Source organism: Drosophila kikkawai, chromosome 3L (assembly GCF_030179895.1).
Source record: "Drosophila kikkawai strain 14028-0561.14 chromosome 3L, DkikHiC1v2, whole genome shotgun sequence".
NCBI lineage: Eukaryota > Metazoa > Arthropoda > Insecta > Diptera > Drosophilidae > Drosophila > Drosophila kikkawai.
Window position 1 is genome coordinate 181,687 of NC_091730.1, and position 24,960 is coordinate 206,646.

The 24,960-nt window shown below is 43.1% G+C and overlaps 1 protein-coding gene across 4 annotated transcripts in view; it reads left to right on the top strand.

Moving 5' to 3' along the window:
• The window catches only part of klar (klarsicht), a 123,108-nt gene that overhangs the window by 88,871 nt on the left and 9,277 nt on the right, over positions 1-24,960 (top strand). Inside the window, exons 6-16 of one of the 4 annotated variants that reach the window (XM_017180220.3) lie at positions 1,825-2,220; positions 10,596-10,886; positions 11,643-12,314; positions 13,628-14,242; positions 15,155-15,313; positions 19,861-20,040; positions 20,183-21,137; positions 21,355-21,496; positions 21,600-21,832; positions 21,897-22,348; positions 22,409-22,514. In XM_017180220.3, the coding sequence (XP_017035709.1) occupies positions 1,825-2,220; positions 10,596-10,886; positions 11,643-12,314; positions 13,628-14,242; positions 15,155-15,313; positions 19,861-20,040; positions 20,183-21,137; positions 21,355-21,496; positions 21,600-21,832; positions 21,897-22,348; positions 22,409-22,514 (4,201 nt within the window). Of the gene's footprint in view, positions 1-1,824; positions 2,221-10,595; positions 10,887-11,642; positions 12,315-13,627; positions 14,243-15,154; positions 15,314-17,647; positions 17,794-17,832; positions 18,479-19,860; positions 20,041-20,182; positions 21,138-21,354; positions 21,497-21,599; positions 21,833-21,896; positions 22,349-22,408; positions 22,515-24,960 lie in introns of those variants that run through there. The other 3 variants (XM_017180309.3, XM_017180475.2, XM_017180392.3) reach the window with 3 other exon arrangements.

Consider the following 24,960-nt stretch of genomic DNA (forward strand, 5'->3'; position numbering starts at 1 on the left):
CCACTCCCACTCCACCTTTGAAGTCTTACTCACAGCGTCTTCGCCAATGAGTTTCCAAAGTTTCTGGTTCTTGCCAGCGGCGCAGAGTCGTCTTCTTCGATGACTGTGACTCTCGAGTTGGTTAAGTTTGAGGCGCACTTATCTATCTACTTGCCTAACCAAGCAGGCCAAGCCCATGTCTCTCGGCTCCCCCAAAAGAATTCTATTGTGTCTGCTGTCTTATAATTAGATATAATGATAAAAATCATAATGCAAAACAATTTGCAAGTTGTAGTAACGAAGCAGAAAATTGGCTGTCTTTAAAGTAATGTAAAAGATAAATGTGGGGACAAAGTTGTCTGAAAAATCCTTCAATTTCAAATCAGTCAGTCAGATTCCTTCAATATAATTATACCATATGTACGAAATAAAGTTATTTAATGCCGTCAAAACTTTCCCGAAAGGAGAGAAAGGGGTAGTTTTTGCGATCTTCCAAAGCTTCCCCATAAATCTTACTCGCGGCGGCGCTTTCTCGGATCATTCTTCAAACTGAAAATGCCAGACTGGAGTTGCAGCAGGGTTTTCTTTTTGGCAGCTGCCTTTGAGTGTCAATTGGGCCATTAACTGAAGTAAATCAAGGAGGGGTGCTGGCTTAAGTCTGGGTAAGACGTCAGAGAAGCTTAGCTGTCCGAGGAAATCATTTCCATAAATTTTCAGGCCCAATCTCTGCGACATTTCAATTTGCCATCTGGGAAAGGGAGTCAATGAAGACATCAAGCAGGTGAAAATTGAAATTTATGCTCGGCTCGGACTCCGTTTTCCTTGGCTTTGGAGTTGAGTTGAATAAGGATGTGTCTGGGGCCATAAATAAACGCTTGAGGTGAAGAGGTTGTCTCTTAGAGTCTCTCTCTCTCCGACGAGTATTTATCGATTTCTAATTTCCAAAAAGGAAAATGTTGAATTTTTTTCTGTTGATTTTTCATATTTTGCCAGTCCGCAAGTGACGCAAGAGTTCGCCGGGGTTAAACTGTTTGTATGGAGATCAATGTCCAAGATTGTGGAAGCCAGCCGGCTTGGGAGTTTCCTTCGCCTTCGCCTTAGTCTGGGACCATGTGTGGGTGTCACTTTCCGCCTATTTCCACCTCTGAACCCTCGGCGTCAATTGTCTTGTAATTATTTTTTTGATGTTTGATAAATTGAATATCGCTCTCTGTGCTCTCTCCCTCTATCCTCTGGAGTAGTGATTAATCGCGGGACAATGGCACAGAGAGCTTATGCAATGCGTGGGATTTTTTTGGCTGACCTTTGGTTTGAAGCTGGAGATGGGGTTGCATTGGGAGGATAACCCGGAGGCAGCTGTTAAAGTGACAAATGAGCGATGGCATATCGCAGCAGATGGGCGTTAAACGTTAAGACAGGAATGGGAAAAATTTCGATTGCGTGATTTGCAGAGGATAGAAAAGTCTACCTCTAAGATTTGATATTTAATTGGTGTTTTGAAGATACGAAAAGTAATTTAAGAAATTATTAAAGCATGGATACTGAACCTAGAAAAGAAAAAATTAGTGAATGTTGATCCCCAACTAACTTTAGGTTTTGTTTTTATAATTTCCAGTTAAAAGCTCTTCAAATACAGCTCTTGAAAAACCTTATTTAACACCACTGTAACCATATATCCTTATATGTCGAGCCTTTCCCTAACCTCTTGCTCCTTTCCCTTTGCCTTTCCCTTGGCCCCGAGTTGGCCTAATCAATTAGCCGCCTGGGCATATCAAGTATACGTCATGTTAGCCACATAAGTTGAGCCCACAACGGACACCTTTTTAATCTCCCCTTTCATTCCAGGTGTTGTACCATGAAATTGTATCACACGCTCGAGTGGTGAGCTCTTGCATTCGAGCAGCGGAAAAGGAGCAACAGTTGCAGCAGCAACAGCAACATTTGTCGAGTCAGCAGCAGCAGCAACCCGCCTCATTGACCAGCAACTGCTCTAGTGAGTCAACCAGCGAGTCGGCGGCCACCAAGTCTAGTAGCCTGAGCAGTGGCTTTGCCTCCGATCCGGCGGTGACCACTCCCCAAGCAGCAGCAGCAGGGACAGCTCCCAGTAACCACAATCCGTCCTCCAAGAAGGGCGAGGGCAACTTAGAGCGCCTGAGGGATCGCTATCATCTGCTGTATCTGAAGGCATTCGAGCTGCAATTGTGCCTGGACAATCTGCTGAGGAAACGCAGTTCGGCAGCGGTAAGTCCCCCGAATTTATAAAGTCAATTTATAGATCACCTCTATGGATAATATCTCCCTGTACCATACGTGTTGGTATACCCTAAATTTATGGCTCATCTACATGAACTTGAATCGATTAGGGATTTTCTTAAAATATCCCCCGACGGGGGCGAGGTGTGTGCCCTTGTCACTATGGAGATTATCTTCTAGGAAATAAAACAGAAAAAGAAAACTGTCAGCAAGGGAAAATCATTCAGAGATGCCAGGGATTCTTGGAATGAATGAAAGAAAGAAAAAGAAAATGCATTTGGCGCCGCTTTCGTTGCACGTTCGCGTTGCTTCGCATTGCCAATTGTGGAAATTTCTAATTACGTTTTTGTGATTTAATTAATTCATTTAGTGAAAATGCCGGCAATGCGACAAAACATGTATTGGGAAAGCGACAGCGGAGCTAAAATGCAATTCAATTGCGAACTTGAAAGAAAGATGAAAGAGCTTCGCTACGACAACGAGGCGTGTCTTTAGCTTTCGGTTCCTGTTTGATGGGAAGAAAATGATGGAACTGAGAGCTAAAGACCATTCTGTGGAAAATATGTATTTAAAAACCCAAAAAGGTATGGAAAAGAAGTTACTTTAAGGAATAGTTAAATAGGAAAGTTCTGTTGTTTTTATTGAGGATTGACTTAGCCTAACTTAGAAGGTTTCGAGAAGAAATTAATCTTAAAGAATAGTTAAAAAGAGATGTTAGGCTTTGACTTTGCCTGAGCTAACCCCCACTTACATTCTATCCTCCTCATTTACTGATCATTCTGTTCCTCTTCTGGCATCCGCCTCGTGTCTAGATATAAAGTGAAAGTCAATTCCGTCTCATAGGCACAATGACCCAGTTTCCTGCGGAGCTGCGGTTGCTCCTCGGAGCTCTAAACGCTTCCTGGTTAAAGTTCTCTCTGTTGGCTCCCCTCGCCTGGTAATTGGAAAGCGTTTTCCATATGCTCCCCTCTTAATTGCGGGTAATTTGCAGAAGTAATTCACTTGAGGCACGCACTGCCTAAGAAGTCTCCTCCTGATCGGAGAGCTACTCTTCGTACCTCCCTCCCTCTATGGGAGGACCGCCGGCTGTGGAGCAAGTTAACCTTTTTTTCTCTGCAGTGAACCGATTCGCCTCGGGCAGGCTTTTATCCACCTTTTCCCGCCACGGCCTCCCCCTTTAAGATTTTCCGATTTTCCTCGTTGCCGTTGAAACAATTTCATTTTCCAGCACCGCCGCTCGCTGCTGCTGATGCAATAATTTGCATCCCCCGCGGGATCGCTCCATGGCTAATCTGTGTATGTGGGCCGATCCAGTTGGCAATTTTCAACACTTTCCTGGCCACATTTAGCCATCATCTGGGGAGGGGAGCTGTGCGGGTAGCCGCGGGCGGCATTAGCTGCTCCACATTTTGGCCAGGCATCCAATTTCTGGCCAAGCGGAGATTAGCTGCTGCTCCATTCGGGCCGAGATCGGGCTGAGACTTCAAACGAAGGCGGCAATGGCGACGGCGACTATAAAAACAAAATAGCGAATCGGACGAGGGCCAGACGGATATGTCACAAGTGTATGCACTGGGAGAAATAAATTTAAAAATGTACAGGTTTTTAAAAAGAGAGCCAAACAGCTTACAAAAGTCCTTAGGAAATTTTTAGACATTTTTAGGGGAAATTACCTATATAAAATCATAAAATTGGCGACGGCGACTATAAAAACAAAATAGCGAATCGGACGAGGGCCAGACGGATATGTCACAAGTGTATGCACTGGGAGAAATAAATTTAAAAATGTACAGGTTTTTAAAAAGAGAGCCAAACAGCTTACAAAAGTCCTTAGGAAATTTTTAGACATTTTTAGGGGAAATTACCTATATAAAATCATAAAATTGAAGCTTCTATTTAGAGAACCCAATCTATAATTATTTTTTCTTCAAGTGCAGAGCACTGTTTACCAAAAATTTCGTAATAAACTCACGGCTTCGCTCTGAATGGGTTTTGCACCCGCCGTGAAAATTCACCCCTCTTCCGCGTATTCATCAGCTGCTTTGGGGTTAAGCTTAAAGTAGCTGCCATAAAAAATGTATTTATATCTAAGGTAATATTAAAATCAAAACTGCAAAAAGTAAAAGTAAAATTTATGCGCCCTCAACGGGTGAAGGAGAAGGCGGAGGAGGAGGTGGTATCATGAAGGAGCTCTGGGAGTTCACAAAAGTCAACGGCAAGACAGTAAACTCTGAAATCAGCCACGGAATCAGCACCGAAACCGAATGAAAGTGACCGAAATGCGCAGAAAGCAGGGCCAAATGGAAATAAACCAAATCAAATTTACGACGTGCCTTTGGAAATAATCATGGCAACACCAGGATGAAAGGATGCGTAAGGCTAGGAAGCTGATTGAGGGACCTATTGAATACCCTAAGAGAGGGAATTATTTATACAATATTTTGAATATTATTTAATTTCTACAGAATAAGAAATTACATATTTTAATTGTATTTTTTTGAGGGTCAAGAGTGGGCTCTCTTGAAATATTGTGGAAAGTCCCAAGTAACGCATCTTATTTATTTTATATTTTCTCTAGTAAAGTTGAAAGGGTATACCTACCCAGACTTTTCTTAGTTGCTTTTAGTTTCATTTCCTTTGTTGCATCTTTATCTTCCCAGCCTCACCGCGATGTTTCCCACACACATAAAAAAGTGAAGCAGGCAACATGTTGCAACTGGCAGCCGCCGCAACAAGTTCGATAAACAAATGCAGTTGAATTGCATTGAATTATGCCCCATTATGGCGATGATTATTGTTATTATATCGCGCGACTCGACCTCCTCTCGCCTTGGAATCGCGTTGTTTATTCTTGGGAAATTGTATTTGTTTAGCAGACCAGAAACCAGAGAGAGACCTTTGCTCGTCAGCGGGTTGAAGGTTGAACTTTGGCGGAGGCTGGGAAGCATCTGTCGGCTGAAAGGGAAACGTCTTGAGATCTCTGAATTCTGTGGGAGAATAATGGAAGGAGGAAATCGAGTCAAGTTAAAACCTTGAGGGAGCTGTCATCATTTTTCTAATGTTACTAGTTGGTAACGCCGCCAATTAGCTTCCATCAAAGTGGAATTTTTTGTTAACAACTATTTATGAATTTAATTGGGCGACCCCTCGTCATCATCGACATCAATCAGAGACCGACATAAATCAATCTGCAGACTGGCTACCAGCCCGCAGGTCCACACCCAAAAAGCACAAGAAACCGATCAATCGAAATGCAAATTTCGTTTTTCCTTTTTTTGTTTTTACTCGAAAACGAGGCTTTCGAATGAGTGAATGCAAATCGCATAATAATAATGGAGGGGGGCGGTGGGGAGTGGCTTTTGGCCATTTAGCTGGCAGTCACGTCGGAATCGAATCGGAACTGCCATTTAATATGCATACCCCGAATGTTGATGGCTTACACATGTTGCAAGTGGCTAGTTGCAGGTTGCGCGCTGCACACGTTGCATGTCCCGGAAAGCAGTGCAAATTAAATCACAATAATTATGTAAAATATAAGCCTTGACACACCCCCGAAGAGTAAATACGGAAGAAAACAATGGGGATTTTATGGCAAAAAAAGTCTCAGTCTCACTTTCATTGGCCAAAATGTAATTAGCTGCTTGATCTTGGCAAAAAGTTGGCCTGCAACAACACCGCAACGAATGTAAAAAACGAAATTGGGTGGCTCAGAGAAAAATGGTTTTATAATACGTGTGCAACGCCAACCGTTAGCTGGTCTAGTTTCTGGCTCAGATAATGATTGGCGCTCCGTATTCCTTGGGGTTTCTTGGTTCGCTTTTCCCCGGGCTTTTCAATTACCCCGACTAATGATCGAACAGCCACTTGAATGGTTCATTATTTTATGCCAGCTACGGCTACGGCTCCATCTAAGAGGTGTATCGTATTATCGCGGCTGAGATTGGAGCTATTGCTGCCTTGATTTCTGGGCTGGATTCGGGCCATTGATTTATGGTCGGAAAAGCCATAAAGAAAAGCCAAGAATAACACAATGTGGCAGAAACAAAAGCAAATTGCCAGCAGCTGTTGGTTAAACGCTGGCCAGATCCCAATGTAGATCGAACTATGAGAAATTACCGCAACGAAAGGGGGGATTCCCGAAATTCAAACAAACGAGAGCAAACTCTATGGGATGCTGGTGTCGTGTGGCGCAACTGCGACATCTTCAAATGCTATTTATTGTGTTGTCTGTAAATGCAAACTGCAACTGACATTTGCCAAATGTCAACTTGCGACTTTTGTTGTTTAACTGGCTTTGTTTTCAGCCTCTGATTCCTCTTTGATTCGCGTCCAAGTGTCAATATTTCATGTTTATTATACAGGCAACACCTTTCTTGTGGGGTTTACTTTACTCGGGAAAATGTTGTTGATCTCTTCAAGTCTGAGCTGAAAATTATTAGGAGGACTACTTCCTATCTCCAGCTAAAAAGCATGAAAAGCAACCTGCAAATTATAAGCAATTGCGTGGCCCAAGAATCGGGCATTAGCATCTCTTCTGCTTTGCGTGTGGGGACTGGCAGCGCGTGGGCAACAGCAACACCCACTCCCACGCCGAGATCGGTCGGGTAAATAGAGCCCCGGAGTGGAGTGTCCCCCGATTAGGGTCAGAACACCGAGCAACAGCCACAGTATCGGCAGATGTCCGAGGTGGAAATATGCAAACTGCGGCCTGTTGCAGTTGCAATGTCTGCATTTCTTGTGCTCTCTCTTGCTAAATTTAGCATCTAATGCGATTTGTAATAGTTGAGCTAAATTGTGGACGTCGTCGCTGTACCAGGAAATGTTTGCCAGCAACTAGCGAGCAGCAACCAGCAACTAGCAACTGGCAGCACCACCAGCAACAACCACACAACAACAATGAAAGTAATAATATTGTCGCTGTTGTGGATTGTTTTTGTTTTTGTTGAGGGGGTGGCTGTGTGAGGGAAAATCTTTCGTATGGAAAACTCTCTGGCTGCATGTTTGCCCGTTTTCCATATGACGTGGAAGTTTTTCATGCTGCTCATGTTGTTGCTTACTCAGCTTACTCGTTGTTGTTGTTGCTCTACTGCGGGTTGTCAACGCTCTCATGTTGTTGCCTAATGTTGTTTGTTAATGCTATACATTTGTTGGTGTAGTTGTTGGCGATGTTGTGTCTGCAGTTTTGTCGCGCCATTGGAGAGTTTTTTCCAGTTTTTAGCTTTGTTTTATGTGAGGTTATTGCTGGTGCTCTGTGGCGTCTGTCGCCGCTGGATTAAAATTCATTAAATGTTTTGTGGCGAATTGAGTAATTGTTGCGAAATTATAGCTTAGCTTAACGAAAATTAAAAATATCATAACTAAGCCAAAAAAGCATTAAAATCAATTCTGTAAACATTTCTATGCTAGTTTTTTCTAGCTTAAGAAATCTGCATATTAAATTTTAAATTTAAAGAAATCGAATTTTAGGTCGAATTTTGAGAATTTTAATGATGTAACCCCTTAAAAATTTCTGAAAAAATGAACAAAAAAATTTTCCTTTCCGGACATGGCTAGAAAGAATCGCCTGTTTATGCTGATCAAGAATATATATGGTTTATAGGGTCGCAAATGATTGCTTCACTTAATAAAATCATATTTTCCTTTTAGGAAGACCGGAAATATTAATTATTTTTAAAAGGATATTTTCCATATTTTTTATGAAAATTTTTGGAAAAATCAAAGTCTAAAAATATCATAACTAAGCCAAAAAAGCATCAAAATCAATTCTGTAAGCATTTCTATGCTAGTTTTTTCTAGCTTAAGAAATCTGCATATTAAATTTTAAATTTAAAAAAATCGAATTTTGGGTCGATTTTTGAGAATTTTAATGATGTAACCCCTTACCAATTTTTGAAAAAATGAACAAAAAATTTTTTCTTTCCGGACATGGCTAGATAGATTCGCCTGTTGATGCTGATCAAAAATATATATGGTTTATAGGGTCGGAAATGACTCCTTCAATGCGTTACTAGTCTCTGACTGAAATTATAATACCCTGCAAGGGTATAAAAAATAGATGTTGAACGCCGACGACGAATGCAACTCACGTTTTTATTGCATGATAATTACAGTCTTATACTCGTACAAGCACATGCTAATGAAGACTCTCCACCCCTCTCACTCCGCTTCTTAAAAACCCGATATCGACGATAGCCAGCGTTTAACAATAATTAATCGCCGGCGTGTGAGAAATTCATAATTTCAAACACGGTTCAAAGACAGTGGCAATTGTTTAAGAAAATTTCCCACACAATTTAGTCAAGACAAGATATATCGATTGTTATCGCTCCAGTTTATCGTTGCTGCAGTGACAACAAAATTGTGACATAGCTGGGGATTGCGTGTTGAGATCGGTATCGGAATGGGAATGGAAATGGCAGTTCCTGGAGAACACACTCTCTGGTGTAAATGAGGTGCTAAGCGACTGGCACGACACGTTCTTCCCTTGAACTTAATTTCCAGCTAAATGGAGGCACTCTGGGGAAGGAGAGAGAAATCTTGAAGTCTTTTCCATTACCTTTAAATATTCTGGCATAATAATAACATAAATCACACACTGTGGGTAGTCTAGACTGTGATTCTTTAAACCGAAAAGCCTAACAAGATTATTTGGAGATTTCCTAAATCAGTTTCTTCTTTCGTGTACCGTTTGTCAACGGAGTTTTCCACTTAATTTATTTTCCATTTACTTAAGTTGAGGGCTTAACCAGATTGAGATGAAAGCGTGAACAGAGATACGGATAAGAAGTTGGAGGAAATCAGAGATTGCATCACCAAATGCGGGTGTTATGCTAATTGGGAGAAAGCATAGAAACCAGATCAGGTGAAGGAGAAAAGGAAAAAATATCGGAGATGCCATGATATTGATATGGAAAGATACAAATTAGTGTGTAATAAACAGATTCTTTGATCAAAAACAGATACGATTTGTTTCGAAACAAATTATAATGATTTTCCCATTTTGTTATGAAAGATCTGCCAGTCAGGGAAGACCTTTTTGCCAGTCCAGCTCTTTGTTTGTTGTTTACCTGCCGTCACTCTTGATGGCTGACTCGTCCCCCTTTTACTTCCCTGTTTATTTACAACACTTGGTCCATTTACACAGTTTTCCCCTTGAAAGCTCAGGAGCTCCTCTGTTTACCATAAACACAAACAATCGAAAAGGCGCCATTTAAGAGGTGAGAGCACCATCCTCGGCCATAAATCATCTGGACAATTAGCTCTACGTAATCTTGTGGATACATCTTTGAAGAACAAGCTGCTTTGGATGTTTAGCGCGACCTTCGGCGAGTGGTGGCCTCCAGTGGAATGTGTTTGAATGAACAAAATTAAAAAAATTATGCAAATCCGAGAAGGCGAAAAGCAAAAACAAGCACTAAATTGCCCAGCTAAAGCATCTGATGGCCATAAAAGCCATTCTCATTCCCCGGCTGATTGCTGATCGTCAAAGGGGTGGGGTCTCGCGGGTTAATTGTGGAATTTCGTTAGTTTTATTTTATAGAGTGCTAAGAAAACATTGCTGGCAGAGTGTAATTCGGTGCGGAGATGGACCAAGGTCACTTGAGGTTGGCCTTTCCTTAACAGTTCTTGTAAAGAGCAAAACATTTTATGAAAAGCCACCAAGGCCTTCTTTTCAGCCGCCCCACGAACGCCTCTTACTTGTGTGGGCGGAAACACGAGAAAAGGAAAATTTTTTAAGAAGAAAGAAAAGGCAAGGAAAATCGAGACTTGAATACTCTAACAATCAGAGGTGGTTAGTAATTAATAAATAAATATGATTGACTTGATTTTTCTTATTTGTACAGGTAGGTTTCATCTGAAAAACTCTTTTACTTCTTATTTATTTAATAGTTGAATATCTTTCTGCTTGATTTGTATGATTTCTTGGGTTATTATGTTGCTTAGAGTCCCCCCAAAAATCTTAATACTCGGGTAGGGTATGAAAACAAAAGTTTTTCTCGCCTCTTGGGATATCTGACATCTGTCTGGCCAAGTGTTTGTCCATTTGTCTCCCCGTCTGTCTGTCTACGTCTGTGTCCATGTCCAAGTCCACCCGCTGATCGGAGACGAGAGCTTCGTGTGTCGACAATTGAAAGCAATTATAATTTTAGCCGGCATGTGTGGAGGAAGTGGAGTTACGTGATGGAAGCAGGAAGAGCAAATGAAAAGGAGACCGGACTTTCCCAGGCCGACATCAAGATCACTCCAGTGATATTAAGTGTTGGCCAATTAAAAATCGAGGCTCATATTCACAGCTATATGAAACTGAAAACCAAGAGAGAGACCTTATCTAAGATGTATTTTCCACCTTTGTTTTCTTGCAGAACGGCTTGGATGACGACGAAGAAGAGGAGGACACCGAAGACGATTCCTTTGGCTACGAGGGCGAAGCCACCGAGGACGATCTGAACGAGGTCAACTCGGATCTGGAGCTGGAGAACAGCCTGCCGGTCGGTGAATCCAAGTCGGAGCAGATCCTGCAGCGCTGCCAGATAGCAGCCACTCAGATCGTCTGTGGCCTGGACGGGGAGGAGGAGGAGTCCCAGAACAAGTCCCAAGCGGAGTCGGAGTCTCTGTCAGCGGATCAGCCACGCGATTGTCTTGCACCTCAAAAGGTAAGTCTGGCCGCCGAATTTGAATCCGAAGCCAAATCCAAATGATTTGCATATTCCTCCGTACGTTGTATGTAGTTGCTGTTTGTTTGTTTGTTTTTTTGACTTGTCGTTGTTGCGATGTTAGCTTAGTTGCATGCCTCCTCCCACAGTATTGTCAACTTTTTGGCCTGACCCCACCTAACCCCCAGCTCCAGCTAACCCCGAGTTGCAGAAGAAACCCAAGAGAAACGTTAACCCAGCAGAGGCTAACCATAAACGGCAGAACAGAATACTTAGCAAATGATGTGGCCAACTTTTTTGGTCATCATTTTGAGACAGAAGCAAGAGAATAAAATAACAAGATTTTGGGGAATCAAATTGTAGAACTTGTATTAAATTTATAAAAATAAATCTTCTAAAAATGGATAAGGAAGCTTAGACCAAGCAAGAAATATATTTAAAAGAAAATTCTACCGCTTGAAATTGTTTAAAATATGAAGAATAACCAACAGAAGAATAGAATGACGACCTATCTCCCTAGAGCTAAATCCTGAAGAGTCCCAAGGACTAGGAAATCCCCCAAAATTATCATCACTTTTTTGGCACTATTCCCTTGCACTCCTTACCAAGCCAGAACCCCAAAGTTGGCATCACTCTACGGGCAGAGCATGAAATGTTCAAAATTTGTGTGCGTGTGCGTGTGAACCCCATGTTCTCCTGACCCAATAACAAACAACCAAACACTCCTTGACTCCCTCCCTTGACTTGCATATTCAGCCTGGCGATGAGGCCGACGAGGAGCTAGAGGAAGAGGACGAAGAGGACGATCTGCTGGGCACCGATGTGGTGGACTTTCTGATCGCCAAGCGATCGTGGAATCACCATTACCACCAGGCCAGTCCCAGTGCAGCGGCCACACTGACCGACTTCGAGGCGGACTCGGAGAGCAGTGACTTTGAGCAGGTGCAGCAGCTGAGCAGGCGGGGATTGCCGCTGATAGCGACCGGTGTCCGAAGGGTCCTGAATCTGAACCTAGCCGAGATGCCACAGAACGGCAATGTCATCAAGGGCGACTGCAGCAGCAGCAGCACTAGTGCCCTGCTGCAGCAGCGTCACCACCACAGCCTGGGCAACAAGATGCACAACAAGAACATTGCCGTGGCCGTGATTACGCCCAATTCGCACACCAGTGGGAACACCAGTCATGGTCATGGTTATGGAGGACTCGGCGCCCACGAGCTAAACAAGTCGCCGCTTGGACTGAGGAAGACGCGTCATCACCACAACGACACCTCTAAGTTTAACCGCTCAAATCGCAAGTCCAAGAACTGCGCCATCTTCTACTTCAAGCACTTGGACACAGACAACGAGCAGGGCAATGCGGCGGGCAGTGACCTCCAGAGCGAGGAGGATCCCTGCCTGATCCGTCGGCGAGGAGCTGGCGGCGACGTAAGTACCGATTTCAGTCTCTCTCTCTCTTGGTTACGGGTCGTCGTCGAATCATCATCGGGCCACGATTCGTTCCACGCTCGGAACCATCGGAACCTCAAAAGGTGTCGGGGTCACGCTCATCAATGCCAAGTTGGGAATCCGTCTCTCCTCTCTTCTCCCTGAGTATTTTCTGGCCAACTAATTAGCATGATGGCTTGCTATTTCGCTGTATTGTAACCTAACTAAATCTACTCACCAAAATATTTTTAACCATATATATACATACATATATCTATATTGTATTGATAGTTTCTTTGGCATGCCTAACAACTTCATAATTAACTTTTGTATTCCATTATTCGGTAGTCTTCATCATTAACTAAAACATCACCATCAGCAACTAGATCATTAATCATTTATCACAGAAGAAACTAAATTTAATAAATACTTTAAAGAAGTGAAGGAAAAATAGGAAAAAGTAAAGCAAAAGCTATTTAAGGCAATATTTTTCAAAAAGAGAGGAAAACTCACATAATTTATAATGTATAAAAATAGTATAGAAAATGTCTTAAAATATCACATTTAACGTTAAATCTCGATCGATATTATTTGTATGTTACAATATCTTATTGATATTTGCTGCCATACATAATCAGAAATAATTTGTATTGTGTCCCTTTCAAGAAGGAAAAAACCCCAAAACTATATAAAGACTTAAGCCAGAGCTCTGTAAATTGAGTTGGTATCAAGAAGATTCCCAAAGTCATCGATTTCAAGAACTGGGACTGAGAGAAGAATTCCTTCGAGACGTCGATCTCCCTACTTCTTCTTAACTCGACAACATTCAGACTTAATTTGTTTGTTTGCCTGTCTGTGACTTCTTCTCCAACTTCATCTTCAACTCCAACTCCACCTTCTGCGAAGAATTCTGCACTCCTCCTCCAGCAATTCTTCACTCTTCCTCCCACATTTGACAACTGCTGAGGTCGTCACCATTCGAAATGGAAATAAATTGCCAGCAGAAAGACAAAGACCAGTCCGGGGGAATGGAAATGGGAAAGAGAAGTCATAGAGAAGGCGTTGCTGTCGGGGCTTCAAAGATGTTGTTGCTCATGTGCAGCAGCAGCAGCAACTTGGAGTTGCAAGCCCAACAATTTGCCATTTTGCGCAAGTAACGCTAATTAAACTTCATTTTCTACCACTTCATCTTCATCGGAGTTTCCTCCGCCGTTGGGTTTTCCTTTTAGCGAATTTTGTTACCACTGACTTTAATGTTGCATTTCGTTTTTCTCTTCCCCCTCTCTCTCTCTGGGACTTTCCTCCCATATTAGATACTGAAATCGGCTGATGCCTCAACGGATGACGACGACGAGGGTTGGCTCTACACGGCGACAACAGCAGCAGCAACAGCTACAGCAGCAACATTGGAAGTTGCAACAGGAACAACATCGGGCATATCCATTGTAGATGGTCTGCAGTCGACGGCCATTTCCTCGACCACAGTTACCACGGTTGGAAAGCTACCGCCCAGCGACGACTCGGATAAGGAGAACAAGGAGTCTGGCGGAGTCACCACTACGACCATTACAGCAGCAGCAACAACCGCAACTAGCAGCAACTACGACAGCAGCAGCGCCTGCTCCTCCTCGAACTCCAATTCCAACTCCAACGGCAGGCACACCGAGACATCGGCCACCTCGCGAGTCACTCAGCTGCAGATGCAGATACACTCGCAGATGGAAGCCGAGATGGAGTTCCAAATCAATGGCAATGGCAACGCCAGCGATGGCACCAACACCACCAGACACATCATTAGCAACAACAATTGCTACAGCAGCAAGCAGCAGCAGCAGCAAAACAACAACGAGGGCGAGGCTGGAGAGGATCTGGGCGTCGATGAGACAACTGTTGATATGGCAAATGGAAATCTCAGCAAATTGCAGCAGGTGAGTGTGGGTTTACAGCAAATGGTAGGGAATTAGAGGGTTTACCAGGGAATATTTATAATGAATAAGATAAATATTAGCAAGGAGAAGGAAAAGATCACTTGAAACACAGAAATCAATAGAACCTCTAAAAAGTCTTATATTGAGAGGCATCCCTTGGCTGTCTCTCCGAGGAACCAACGCGATCAGATCCACTTCAAAATCGAAGTCGCCGCCATTTGTGGAGCACTGACTGGCTGAAGTCCGTTCCTCGTTCGAGACAAGTTCCCACAGTCAGTCAAGTGCCAAGTGCTCAAGTCTAGTGGCCATGTCTGTGACTTGTGTCAATAAAAGCGTTTTGTTTGCCGTAATTCCGAGCCAAGGAGTTGGTCGAGAGCAGGTCGAGCGAGGGATCTGGCTTGGAAGGAGGCATTTTCAATAAATGGAAAACCTCGCCGGATGATTAAGCAGTTGGGTTAATGAAAGCGAATCATGCACCGACTACTCCTGTCGCTCGCAACGGGACTGACTACCAGGTGAACCTCGAGATTGAGACCACGGATTCGGGACTAGAGACTGGCGGGAACAGTGAGCCTGAACCTAAACCTGAGCTTGAGCCAGAGTCTTAGGCTCTCGATCGATGACTACCGCCAGAGACATGACATGATGTCGTGGTCCAGGAAAAACGATCGCCGCGGAGCACGTCAAAAATGGGAAAGTACGAAATTAACTTGGAAAACGTGTGATTTATTTCTTCATTGAAGGCAAATGAAAAGAAGCCCGAGCCGAAAGCTCGACGTGACGCGAAATGAAGTGAAACAATTGAAAAGGACAAGGGGGACTTTGGGATTAATGATTAAACATCTTATTTTAAAATGGTATTTACTCTACATAAAATATTGAATGTGTTCTTCTCTTCTTTTTTCTCCTTAGATGAACAACAGCTTTTATAGCCGTGCGGACATCTGCAATATCAGCGTTTGGCCAGCAGAAACTGTAACCAGTTGCCACTTGCCTCCCAGATCACCGGCCAAGTCGGCCAAGTCCCAGGCCAGCAGCAGCAATGCCACCATGTCCGCATCGCCCGCCAAGGTAAGTTGTAACATATTGAGATCATACAGAGAAGAAGAAGGAAGTTGCACTTCCTTCGAAATAGAGAAATTGAGAGGTTATTTTTTTATTAGAAGGAAGTACGGCTTTTTGGACTAAGAGAATGATTGATTAATGGTTGGGACTACCTTTTTTGACTTGTGGATTTTTAAAAGACTTCAAGAGCAATGAGAATGTGGAGGAACTTCATTACTTATTTAATTAATAAATATTTTTATTCAGTCTAGAGTTCTTGTTACATTTTCAACTCAATTTCTTGGAGAGTTTTCGTAGTTTTTGTTAACCTTTTTAGGGCAAGGCAATAAAGCTTTCTTTTTTCAAAAGGGTTTCACTTGAAAGATCTGTAATGAACTGTAGTTCTTATTATTCCCCTTTTTAATCGATTGGTAGACCCCTTTATCGATCGTTGGCCTAACTCTAATCGATCTTTGCTGGTGGTCCACTCCCAGTTCCACTTCCACTTCCATTTGATTTAGCTGTTTGCGTGCGTCGCATCGAATTTCTCCCAACTGGGATTTTTGTGGTCGCCTTTTTGTGCGTGTAAAAGCGGTGGTAAAACATGCGACTCTGACAACTTGCTGAGCGTAATCGAGTGTAATGCGAGCTCTGGTGGGATGTGGAGGTGTGGGAAACCGGCAGCCAAGAGAGGAGTGCACATCAGTGGTCTCCTTCTCCTCCGCGGTACTCCCATCATTTGTCGCCGCCTATCAACGTCTCCCTGGGCAGCGAGTGTCTGGCACTCACTCTCACTTTCCTTGGACGGAACATGTTTGTGCATTTTCGCAGTTTCATTTGCATTTCGTAGCAGCAGCAGCGGCAGTTGTCGCACGCAATTTTCACTGTAATTTTCCTCCAGGCCGAGGGCAGGCAGTGGTTTTCCCTAACCAAAAAGCTGCTACGCATGCGCGCATTCGCTGATTTATTGAGAGTGAAATCCCGCGTAGCTTTGATTAATTTTGACAAATTTTACATTTTCGCAAACTCGATCCTGAGACACTGAACCCCTCCGAAAAAAAATAAAAGCAAACCCATATATCAAGTCGACGCAACCAAAAACTGATTTCAACGATAACGAAAAGCGGCATGACGTCGCTCAAAATATATAAAAATAACTCTTGCATTAAAATCGCACTGTGAGTTAAATTATATATGTATATACATATATCTTATCGACGAACACGCATGCTTTTTGTTTTGAATCGCAAATTAAAAGTCTGGCAAATAGTGATAGGCTTTCAAAGAAACAAACGACATTTAAGAGTGACGCTCCAGAAAGCCCCAATAAATAAATCGCAGACATTAAAAACTGATAGACAAGTGCATTTATCATTTATCGATAAGATAATCGCACATGAGTTTTATGAATTTCCATTTTAAAGCAAAGAAATGCTACCAATAAAGCCAAAAAGTAAATAAAAAATAACCGTCATAACAAATAACGGATAAGGAAAGATATATTAATTAGTTCAACTTTAAAAGGTTTTTAAAATTATATCTTTTTATTTATTTATTGTTCGATCATTTTTTAGTCCAATCAAAGTAAAAAACAGTTGTCCATATTATTATTTTATTAATGTGTATATAACAGAAAATCAAGTTTAAATAATCCCTGGTGTATAATATACACCCAACCCTACCTATAAAAACACCCACTATTATCTTATCGGCAGACACAAATGATTTTTATTCAGTTGCAAATTAAAGTGTTTAGCAAAGATACGAATGAAAGCTAACAAAACGTATGTAGCTTGAATGGAAAATAGAAAGGAAAATAATAATGAAATAGAAATCAATTCGCTCCTCTCTCGCTGACTCCGATTTCAAATCGATTTGCGGAGTATATTATCTTATCAGCCTGTCCGTCCACCCCTTAACACCCACCCCCCCCTGAGAGCTATTATCAAACGCATTGCGATTCGACAGTTTATTTTAATTCGCTTTATGGCCACCGTTGTGCCTCTGAGCAATCTGACAGCCCGACGACTGACGACTATACCTATAGCCACAGCCGGCAGAGGCAGAGTGTTGGTGCACTCCAGAGCGTTAGCCCCTCCACTACTCAGTTGGATTCGCAACGCTGAGGCCGACGGACGGACCAGAAATCGGGGAGCGGACTTGCCAAGATAATGGCAAAAGGCAAAGGCAAACAGTGAATAAAAAAAAAATAATAGCTAGCCAACCGACAAACAATTGTTAAAACAACAATAGAGGGAGAGCGAAATGTGTTCAAAGTGCTTGTGAAATTTGCATTAAATAAATAGAGAATACAGGCTGAAAAGCTCATTAAAAACGGTAAAATGCAATAAGTTAGCCAGAGTGAAACACCAATGATCTACGGCAGTGCCAAATTGCGATAAAATCGAAAAAATCACTTGAATCGAAATTAATTACCTGTAATAGTTGCTGTTAATAAAACAAGCGCGCATTCAAATCAATGGAATGGCTCCGACAAAGCATTAAAAGTGAGGTTAAAATAATAGAATTTAAACCGTATAAAATAGTGGTCTATCGCCAGTTGACCTGAATTTCCCTGCCCGAAAATAAAAATTAACGCGATTAGATTTTGGCAACAAAAAAATTCATCGTTGCGTGCGAGTAAAAAACATAAATTAAAGTCAGAAAGTCACCAAGTCTTCTGTAGCGTTGACAGTTTGCGAAGCACTGCCACTGCTTTAGTTGTATCTGTATCTAAATGCGTGTGTATCTGTATCTGGAGGCTGCACTTTCCAGTTTTGGGCCTTAATTGGCATCCCGGCGCGTCCGCACTCGTATTAATAATTGCCTTTAATTATCGCAAACGCCCAATCGCAACTGTAAACAGCCAAGCTGCAATCTGCAAACTGCAAACTGCGAGCGCTCACAAAGTAAAAGCATTAGAAAATTGTTTCCGTTTGGCCAGTGGCTGCCAAACCTGGCCTCGCCTCCGATCGCGTGCCTCCGCCGTTGCCGCAGGAAGTTGTTAATTAAATTAAACCAAAGATTAACCATTCAGTGACGGCCAGAGCGCGTTTTCGAACAAAAAAGAGAAGTGATAAAGACAGCTGAGAGTCGGTGAAAGATGCAAAGATACGCGGCAGACAGTGCGCGACATCTGTCACAGCTCAGCTAGACGAAAAGTAAAGCCTTCAAATTGTTCAATTGACCAGAGTAAGCCCCAAAAAAAGACAAAAAGATATTGTAATTGTAGAGGAATAATTAGCCACGCTTCAGTGATTGATTGATTAATTAGGAGGAGGAGGTGGAGGAGTAGGTATTCAGAGACAAGAGCGAGAAAGTATGTTTACCCAAAGATCTAATTTTGTCGAATTATCATTTAAAGCGGAGAGTCTCCTCCCCCTTGATAGTTGGAAACCACCAAAGCGCGTAGCTTCCCTATAAGGTTTTTGACTCCATAAGGTTGTACCTTTTTGGTAGGGTCGAAGATAGAATAATTGCTTATATAGAGAAGCCAATCAGGTTAGTTTTACTGTAGTTACTCATCTTAAATTTCTGCCTAAAATATACAAGTATTAATTCTTTAAAATAATTTCTTTTGTTTACCCAAAGATCTAATTTTGTCGAATTATCATTTAAAGCGGAGGATCGATCCCTTCCAAACCACCAAAGCACATAGTTTCTTTATAAGGTTTTTAGCCTACATAAGAAAGCCCATTTTTGGTAGGGCTTTACAGGTCACAGATAGAATAATGGGTAATATAGAGAAGCCTTATCAGTTTAGTTTATTGTCCACACAAGCTCTAGTCACTCAACTCAAATTTCTGCCTAAAAGATATAAGTAAGTAATAGTCCCTGAAAATAATTTCTTTTGTCAACATCCTGCCTTGTGAGCAACCAACTACCTGATTGATGAGTGTTAAAAAAAAATTGTGCAAAAATAATAACAGTCAGTGAGTGGGTGAGCAAAATAAACAGAAGTGCACAAGATAAGAACTAGAGTGTTTCTATGTATGTACTCTATGTACTATATTTACTCCACTTTACTGCCCCCATCCTGGGCACTCCACTCCACTTGATCCCGCTCCCAGGCAATCCATTCAAATCCACTCGACAGTTATGACGTTGAAGTGCACTGGAAATGGGTGACAAATTGCGATAAAAGGCGGCAGAGCTGGGAGAATGAGAGAGTGCCCAGCGATAAGGGAAAACATACACCCCTCACTGATAAGAATGGAGAGAGAGCGAGATGCATTTCCTATTCAGGCAACAGTGGAACTTGGCTAAGACGAGCTGGTTTTAAGGGGTAACATCTGTAGTTTAAATAGAATATATAGAAAACTTGCTCTAAAGTCTTGTATATTTGTTTTAAATAACTAGGAAATTAATTAGAAAATATAGTCATAAAAAGAAACAATTCTTTTCAGCGAAGTTTTACTGTAGGCTTAGTCACAACTTTATGACTTCAGACTACGATACCGATTCGGCACGCTCATTAAGTTCCGCTCTTTCACTCCGCCAACAGTTTCTCAGTTTCTCAGTTTCTCACTTTACATTTTCTCCATTTTCACCGCACTCTTTCCTCTCCCTCCCAGGGCAAGGTCTCGCATGATTCAATCAAGCAGTTGGTACTGGAGGCAGAGCATTTGGTGCGCGACGCCCAAGAAGCGGCTCTGAAGACGCCAACGAAGCAGAAACATTCCATCATTAAGATCTCGTCGACGGTGAAGAAGCGAGAGGTCACCATGCCGCATCCCATCAAGCAAAGGGTGGAGGTAAGTCCTTTGCCTTAACTAACCTTAATATCCTATAAACATTATGCAAAAATATCCATGACTAAGAGCTCATGCGGCATTGTGAACATTTTCAAAGGGAATAATATTTATCCCTCTAATTAATCCCCCTTTTGCCCCCCAGGAATGGCTAGAGCACCAGCCTTCGACACCCCAGCTGCTGACCCGCAGCCACACGCACGAACTCCTGCCGGGCAGCAAGCCCGATGACTGCGAAGCCTCCGGCGAGGCTTCCGAAACGGACTCGGTGCCCCAGACCCCAGCTGTTGGAGGAGCGACGGGAGGAGCTGCCGGGTCGGACACCTCGGAGGGATTCACCGATTCCATTGCCACCTGTATGCAAACGAGCACGAATTCCTATGGGAATTCCACGGAGAGAATCGGTGGATCGGCCGAACCCATTGGCCAACCCGTGACGCCTCTGGGCTTCGGGAGTAGCAATCAGAGCCTGAATGTGAAGATTGTGAAGCGGCCTCAGTCGCGTCGCAAGTCGGAGCGACCTTGGTCCGTCTCCTGCCTGTCCCAGCTGACCACGGATGCGGCCCAGATGACCACCACGCGGATTGTTGAGAACTCGCCACCGGGACTGGCCAGCCACTCGATCAGCGAGAGCGCCTTGGATTCGCTTTCGCCGGGTCCCAGACCTCGGGCTGCTTCTTCGTCGGGAACGGGAAGCAATGCAGCCAGGAAAGCGGACAGCAAGGGCTCCCTGAGGCGGCGGAAGGCCAGGAAGAAGCGCATTTCGGCCAGGAAGTCGGACTCGGGTTCCGAGCTGGGTGGCGATCTCACCCAGACCCTGATGAAGTCCTGCGAGTCAATGTCGTCGCAGCAGCTGCAGGAGTTTACGAATGCTTTGCTGAGCATCCAGAAGGGAGCAGTTATAGCTCCCTTGAGTCCCAAGGGGGGAGAGCATGCTGGTGTAACTATTTTGACGGAGGGCGAGACAGGGGAATCGCAGCTTATGCTGCCCAAGTTCCGGGTGGGATCCTTCACCACCGCCGGTCTGCTGGCCAGTGAGACGCGCCTGGGTGCTTTGGCCGCCCTCTCCAACTACATGAACGAGGATGAGCAGCAAGCAGGTGAGTGGGAAGATCCTTGAGGGGCTTAGAACTCTAGAACTCGATCTCTGTCTCTACTATGTCTGTTTTTCTCACACACAAGCACCCCCAAAGCCGGCACAAACCAGGCTCAAAGGTATTGCCTAAGCACCACAAAATCCCACTAAAAATAACCCTAGGATATCTCATAGAGAAGCCCCTCTTGAAAACTAATAATTCGAATTTGAATCCCCCACAGAACTCAGCACCGAGGACCATCACAGCAGCATCTCGGAGACGGCCTGGGACAACTACCAAGAGAAATACAACTCGGAGAACTATTCCGAGGGCTTTGATTCCGATGCCGCCCGTCGTCTCTTGGAATTCGGCGACGACTATCGGTGAGTGGTGTCGTGCGTCTTTGTTTTTAAAATGATGAATGCGACCTTTGAGGCCTTGCCAAGATTTATTTATAACTGCTCAAAAATCCTATGCGACCCACAGCAATTTCATCGACTCGCAGTCGGACTGCTGCAGTTCTCTGTCGGCAGCCAACAATCTGGACTCGTTCTCGCCGCCGCGCATGGACTCGTTGCAGAAGCACGAGGTGAAGCCCCTGCACATCAACCAGGACACGATCAGCAGTAGCGTGGACCACGCCCGTCGCCAGCGGGCCCTTGAATTGCAGTACGAGCGTCGTCGCAAGACGCTCGAGGTCAGGCGCAAGTCGTGTCAAGGTGAGATGCCCACAATCTAGAGGATTATAACATATTCTAAAATACATATTTGTGCCCCTTACAGACATGGATGAATGCACTCAAAAGGAGCTGCAGCAGGAGCAGAAGTCGCAGCCACTGCAGGCCCAGCCCTCGCTGTCTGCCTCCGTCACGGCCCTGACCACCACGCCCAAGACCCAGTCCACACAGCACCTTGGCCAGCGGACAGAGTCCGTGGGTCGCAAACTGGAGTTTGGCGGGATGAGCCACTCGGCCCAATCCCTGTTACGTCGCACCTCGGAGAGCGACACCTCCACCCGGCGACGACGCACTGTGACTGCTGACGAAAGAAGACGCTCCTCGCGCAACCTGGAAAAGTGCATCAAGCTAATTCCAGCCACCACTTCATCCTCGAGTGGCTCTGACTCCGAGGATGGGGAGCAGGAGATGCGCTCCCTGCTGCAGCAGAGTCGCGATCGGCTGGATGACACCCGAGCCCTGAAGATCCGATGCCATCTGCTGAGGCCAGAGGATTATGTAAGTCTTAGATGAGTCGCTGCTTGCCTCAACTTTATGCTCATTTTCTTACCCAAACAGAACGAGATCATCAACACTTGCCGCGACAACATACGCTGCCTGGAGGCCGTGCTCCGCGGCCCGCCCGGCACCGTGCTGTCCAATCACTGCGCTGGCCAGACTAAAGGTGAGTTCCAGCCTCCACCTCCATCGCGCAAGCCATCAGTATCAGCGTCGGTGACCAGCAGCGGTCTCCGCCGACGGCGTAGACCACGACCCGCCACCGCTGCTGCTCCAGTGGAGGCGGGCAGTTCCCTGCTCGAGACGCCTTTGCAGATGGCCAGGGCCGAGTGCCAGTGTGCACCCATTACGCGCTTCGTGGCGCGGGTAATCGAGTTCGTGCTGGACGTGGGCAACATGCTGGAGCACTTTGCGCTCTACAGGTTCCTGGCGGGCACGCTAAGATCCCTCTACGACTTGGTAAACCGGCCCGTGGGCGGACGCCTCGAGCGGTTCTTTGGCGGCCTCCGGGGGCTGCTGTGAGCCCAGAAGAGAATGAAAGCTTTAAGCATGTATTACTATCGGATGCCTTTGATCGCTGTACAAATACTAGATCTTTAAACGCATATAATGTATGACTTTGAAGAATATTTTGTTTTTGCATTTGACAAAACGCATTTCGCATCGAATTTACGAATTTACGTCGTCCATCCATCCTCTGTTCGATTCGGTTTTGTATTTATTATTATTATTTTAAATAATCTTATTTTACTCTATTTCTGTTCTTCCATTTATTTTTTTCTCTTGCGCATATTTGTTTCTCTTTGATCATTTTTGGCAAAATAAAATTTGAAAACACCAAAAGCAAAACTAAAATTGTTATAATTATCAGCGTTTGCGTTTGTCTGTTGTTTAGTTGATTAGTTTTACTTTGGTGTTTTGTTTCGTTCGTCACTCTGTCATGATTTTATAACTATGTAACTCCATGTAGTGCTAATGCTAATGTGTGTGCTTTTGTCAAATGTTTTAACAAAATTAATTAATTAATCGGTCATCCCTTAACCGTGTCTCTTGTTTAGATTTCTTTGACTTAGTTTCTATTGAGCTCTCATCCAAGCACTAATATCGATCTCGATCCAGAAGCGGTAATGGTTTGCACACGGCTCGATCGAACTGAACGAGGCTAAAATAATTATTAAAAAACAGATTTCTTTAGTTTTAAGCATTTTATTTACACTTTTACAGCAGTAACTGTCTTTTAAATGGTATCTTTATATTTACTTTATATTTATTTATATAACTGGCACAAAGAGAAAGGGTATTTGGGTTAACTTATAATTTATATATTTTTTAAAGCTAATAGGGTTTAAAAAAGATTTTTTAATATTTTTTAAATCATGGTTTGGCTTCCAAAACTCATTTCTATATAATTTAAACTTAAGAAAAACAAAAACTGCCCAGCTTTGAAGACTTTAGGTAGGAAAAACTTTACATTCTACACTATAGGTTTGAGTCCGCGATAAAGTTTAGCAAGCACTGTGCTTTTATCCATAGCCTCTTTTATTTATTATACTTGAGAGATATAAACATTAACATTTTCTTTAAAAATTTCCACATTCTTTGAAGTCTTTTCCGAAATGACCAATAAATCTGCTTAATACGCTTTTAGGGATATAGGTACATACCACTTTAGCCAGCTGCTAATTTTCTGACCCCGACCAAGAGCAAATGTATTTTCGGCCGCTGACGTCACACTCGCCAGCGGGTAATATTTATAAACAAATGTGATGACTTGCTGGGAAATTAATTTATACAAGCGAGAGGGGTTTTTGCAATACGGAAGATGTGTGAACATTTTTTGAATTAAATTTCTACTAAAGTTAGACTGTAGTAATTTACAGTGCTTGTACAACTGCAGCTTTGCAGGGTTGTCAAATAGCTCAATAGGTGGCGCCTTGGTAGTGCTTACTTAACTCCTGCTACAGCGTTTGAGAGAGTTTTTATGTCTGTGTCGTCATGTTTTTAGCTTTTTCATTGTTGTCTGGTCTGGTTTTTGGTTTCGTCTCTTTTTTTTTGTTTTTGTTGGTTTCTTCGTTAGGAATGACGTCGTATATCGAAATAAAAGCGCCGTGGCTTTGTTTTTGTAGTTGCTACTGCGGCTTGGCCTTGGTATTTGCCGCCGAATCTAATGAGCGGGCCCTCAAAAAACCTCATACATATATGAATATATATATATTTATTTATTTGTATATTTGTTTATACATGTATATATACTCGTTTGTTTTTTAGAGATTAGGAGTGACGAAGCCAAGTTCAAAAGTTCTGTCATTAAGACTTCTCTCATTCTGATGTTAGCGTGTAAGCTGCTGTCGATTTTTGTGATATATTTTTGTACACACAGCAAAAATGCGTGGGTATTTAATTAATTTTTTTTCAAGAGTATTTTTTTTGTAATTATTTTTCTTTTATTTAAATATTCATTTTAAAGATGGAGTTTTATATTGGAGCTAACAATTAATTTGGTTTAATATTTTAATACTATAAATATATCTAAAGGAATTTATTTTGTTTTCTGTACTATGAATTACGCTTTAATTTAGTTTTCAAGCTTTTGGAGCTGTGTAAAGTTTAGC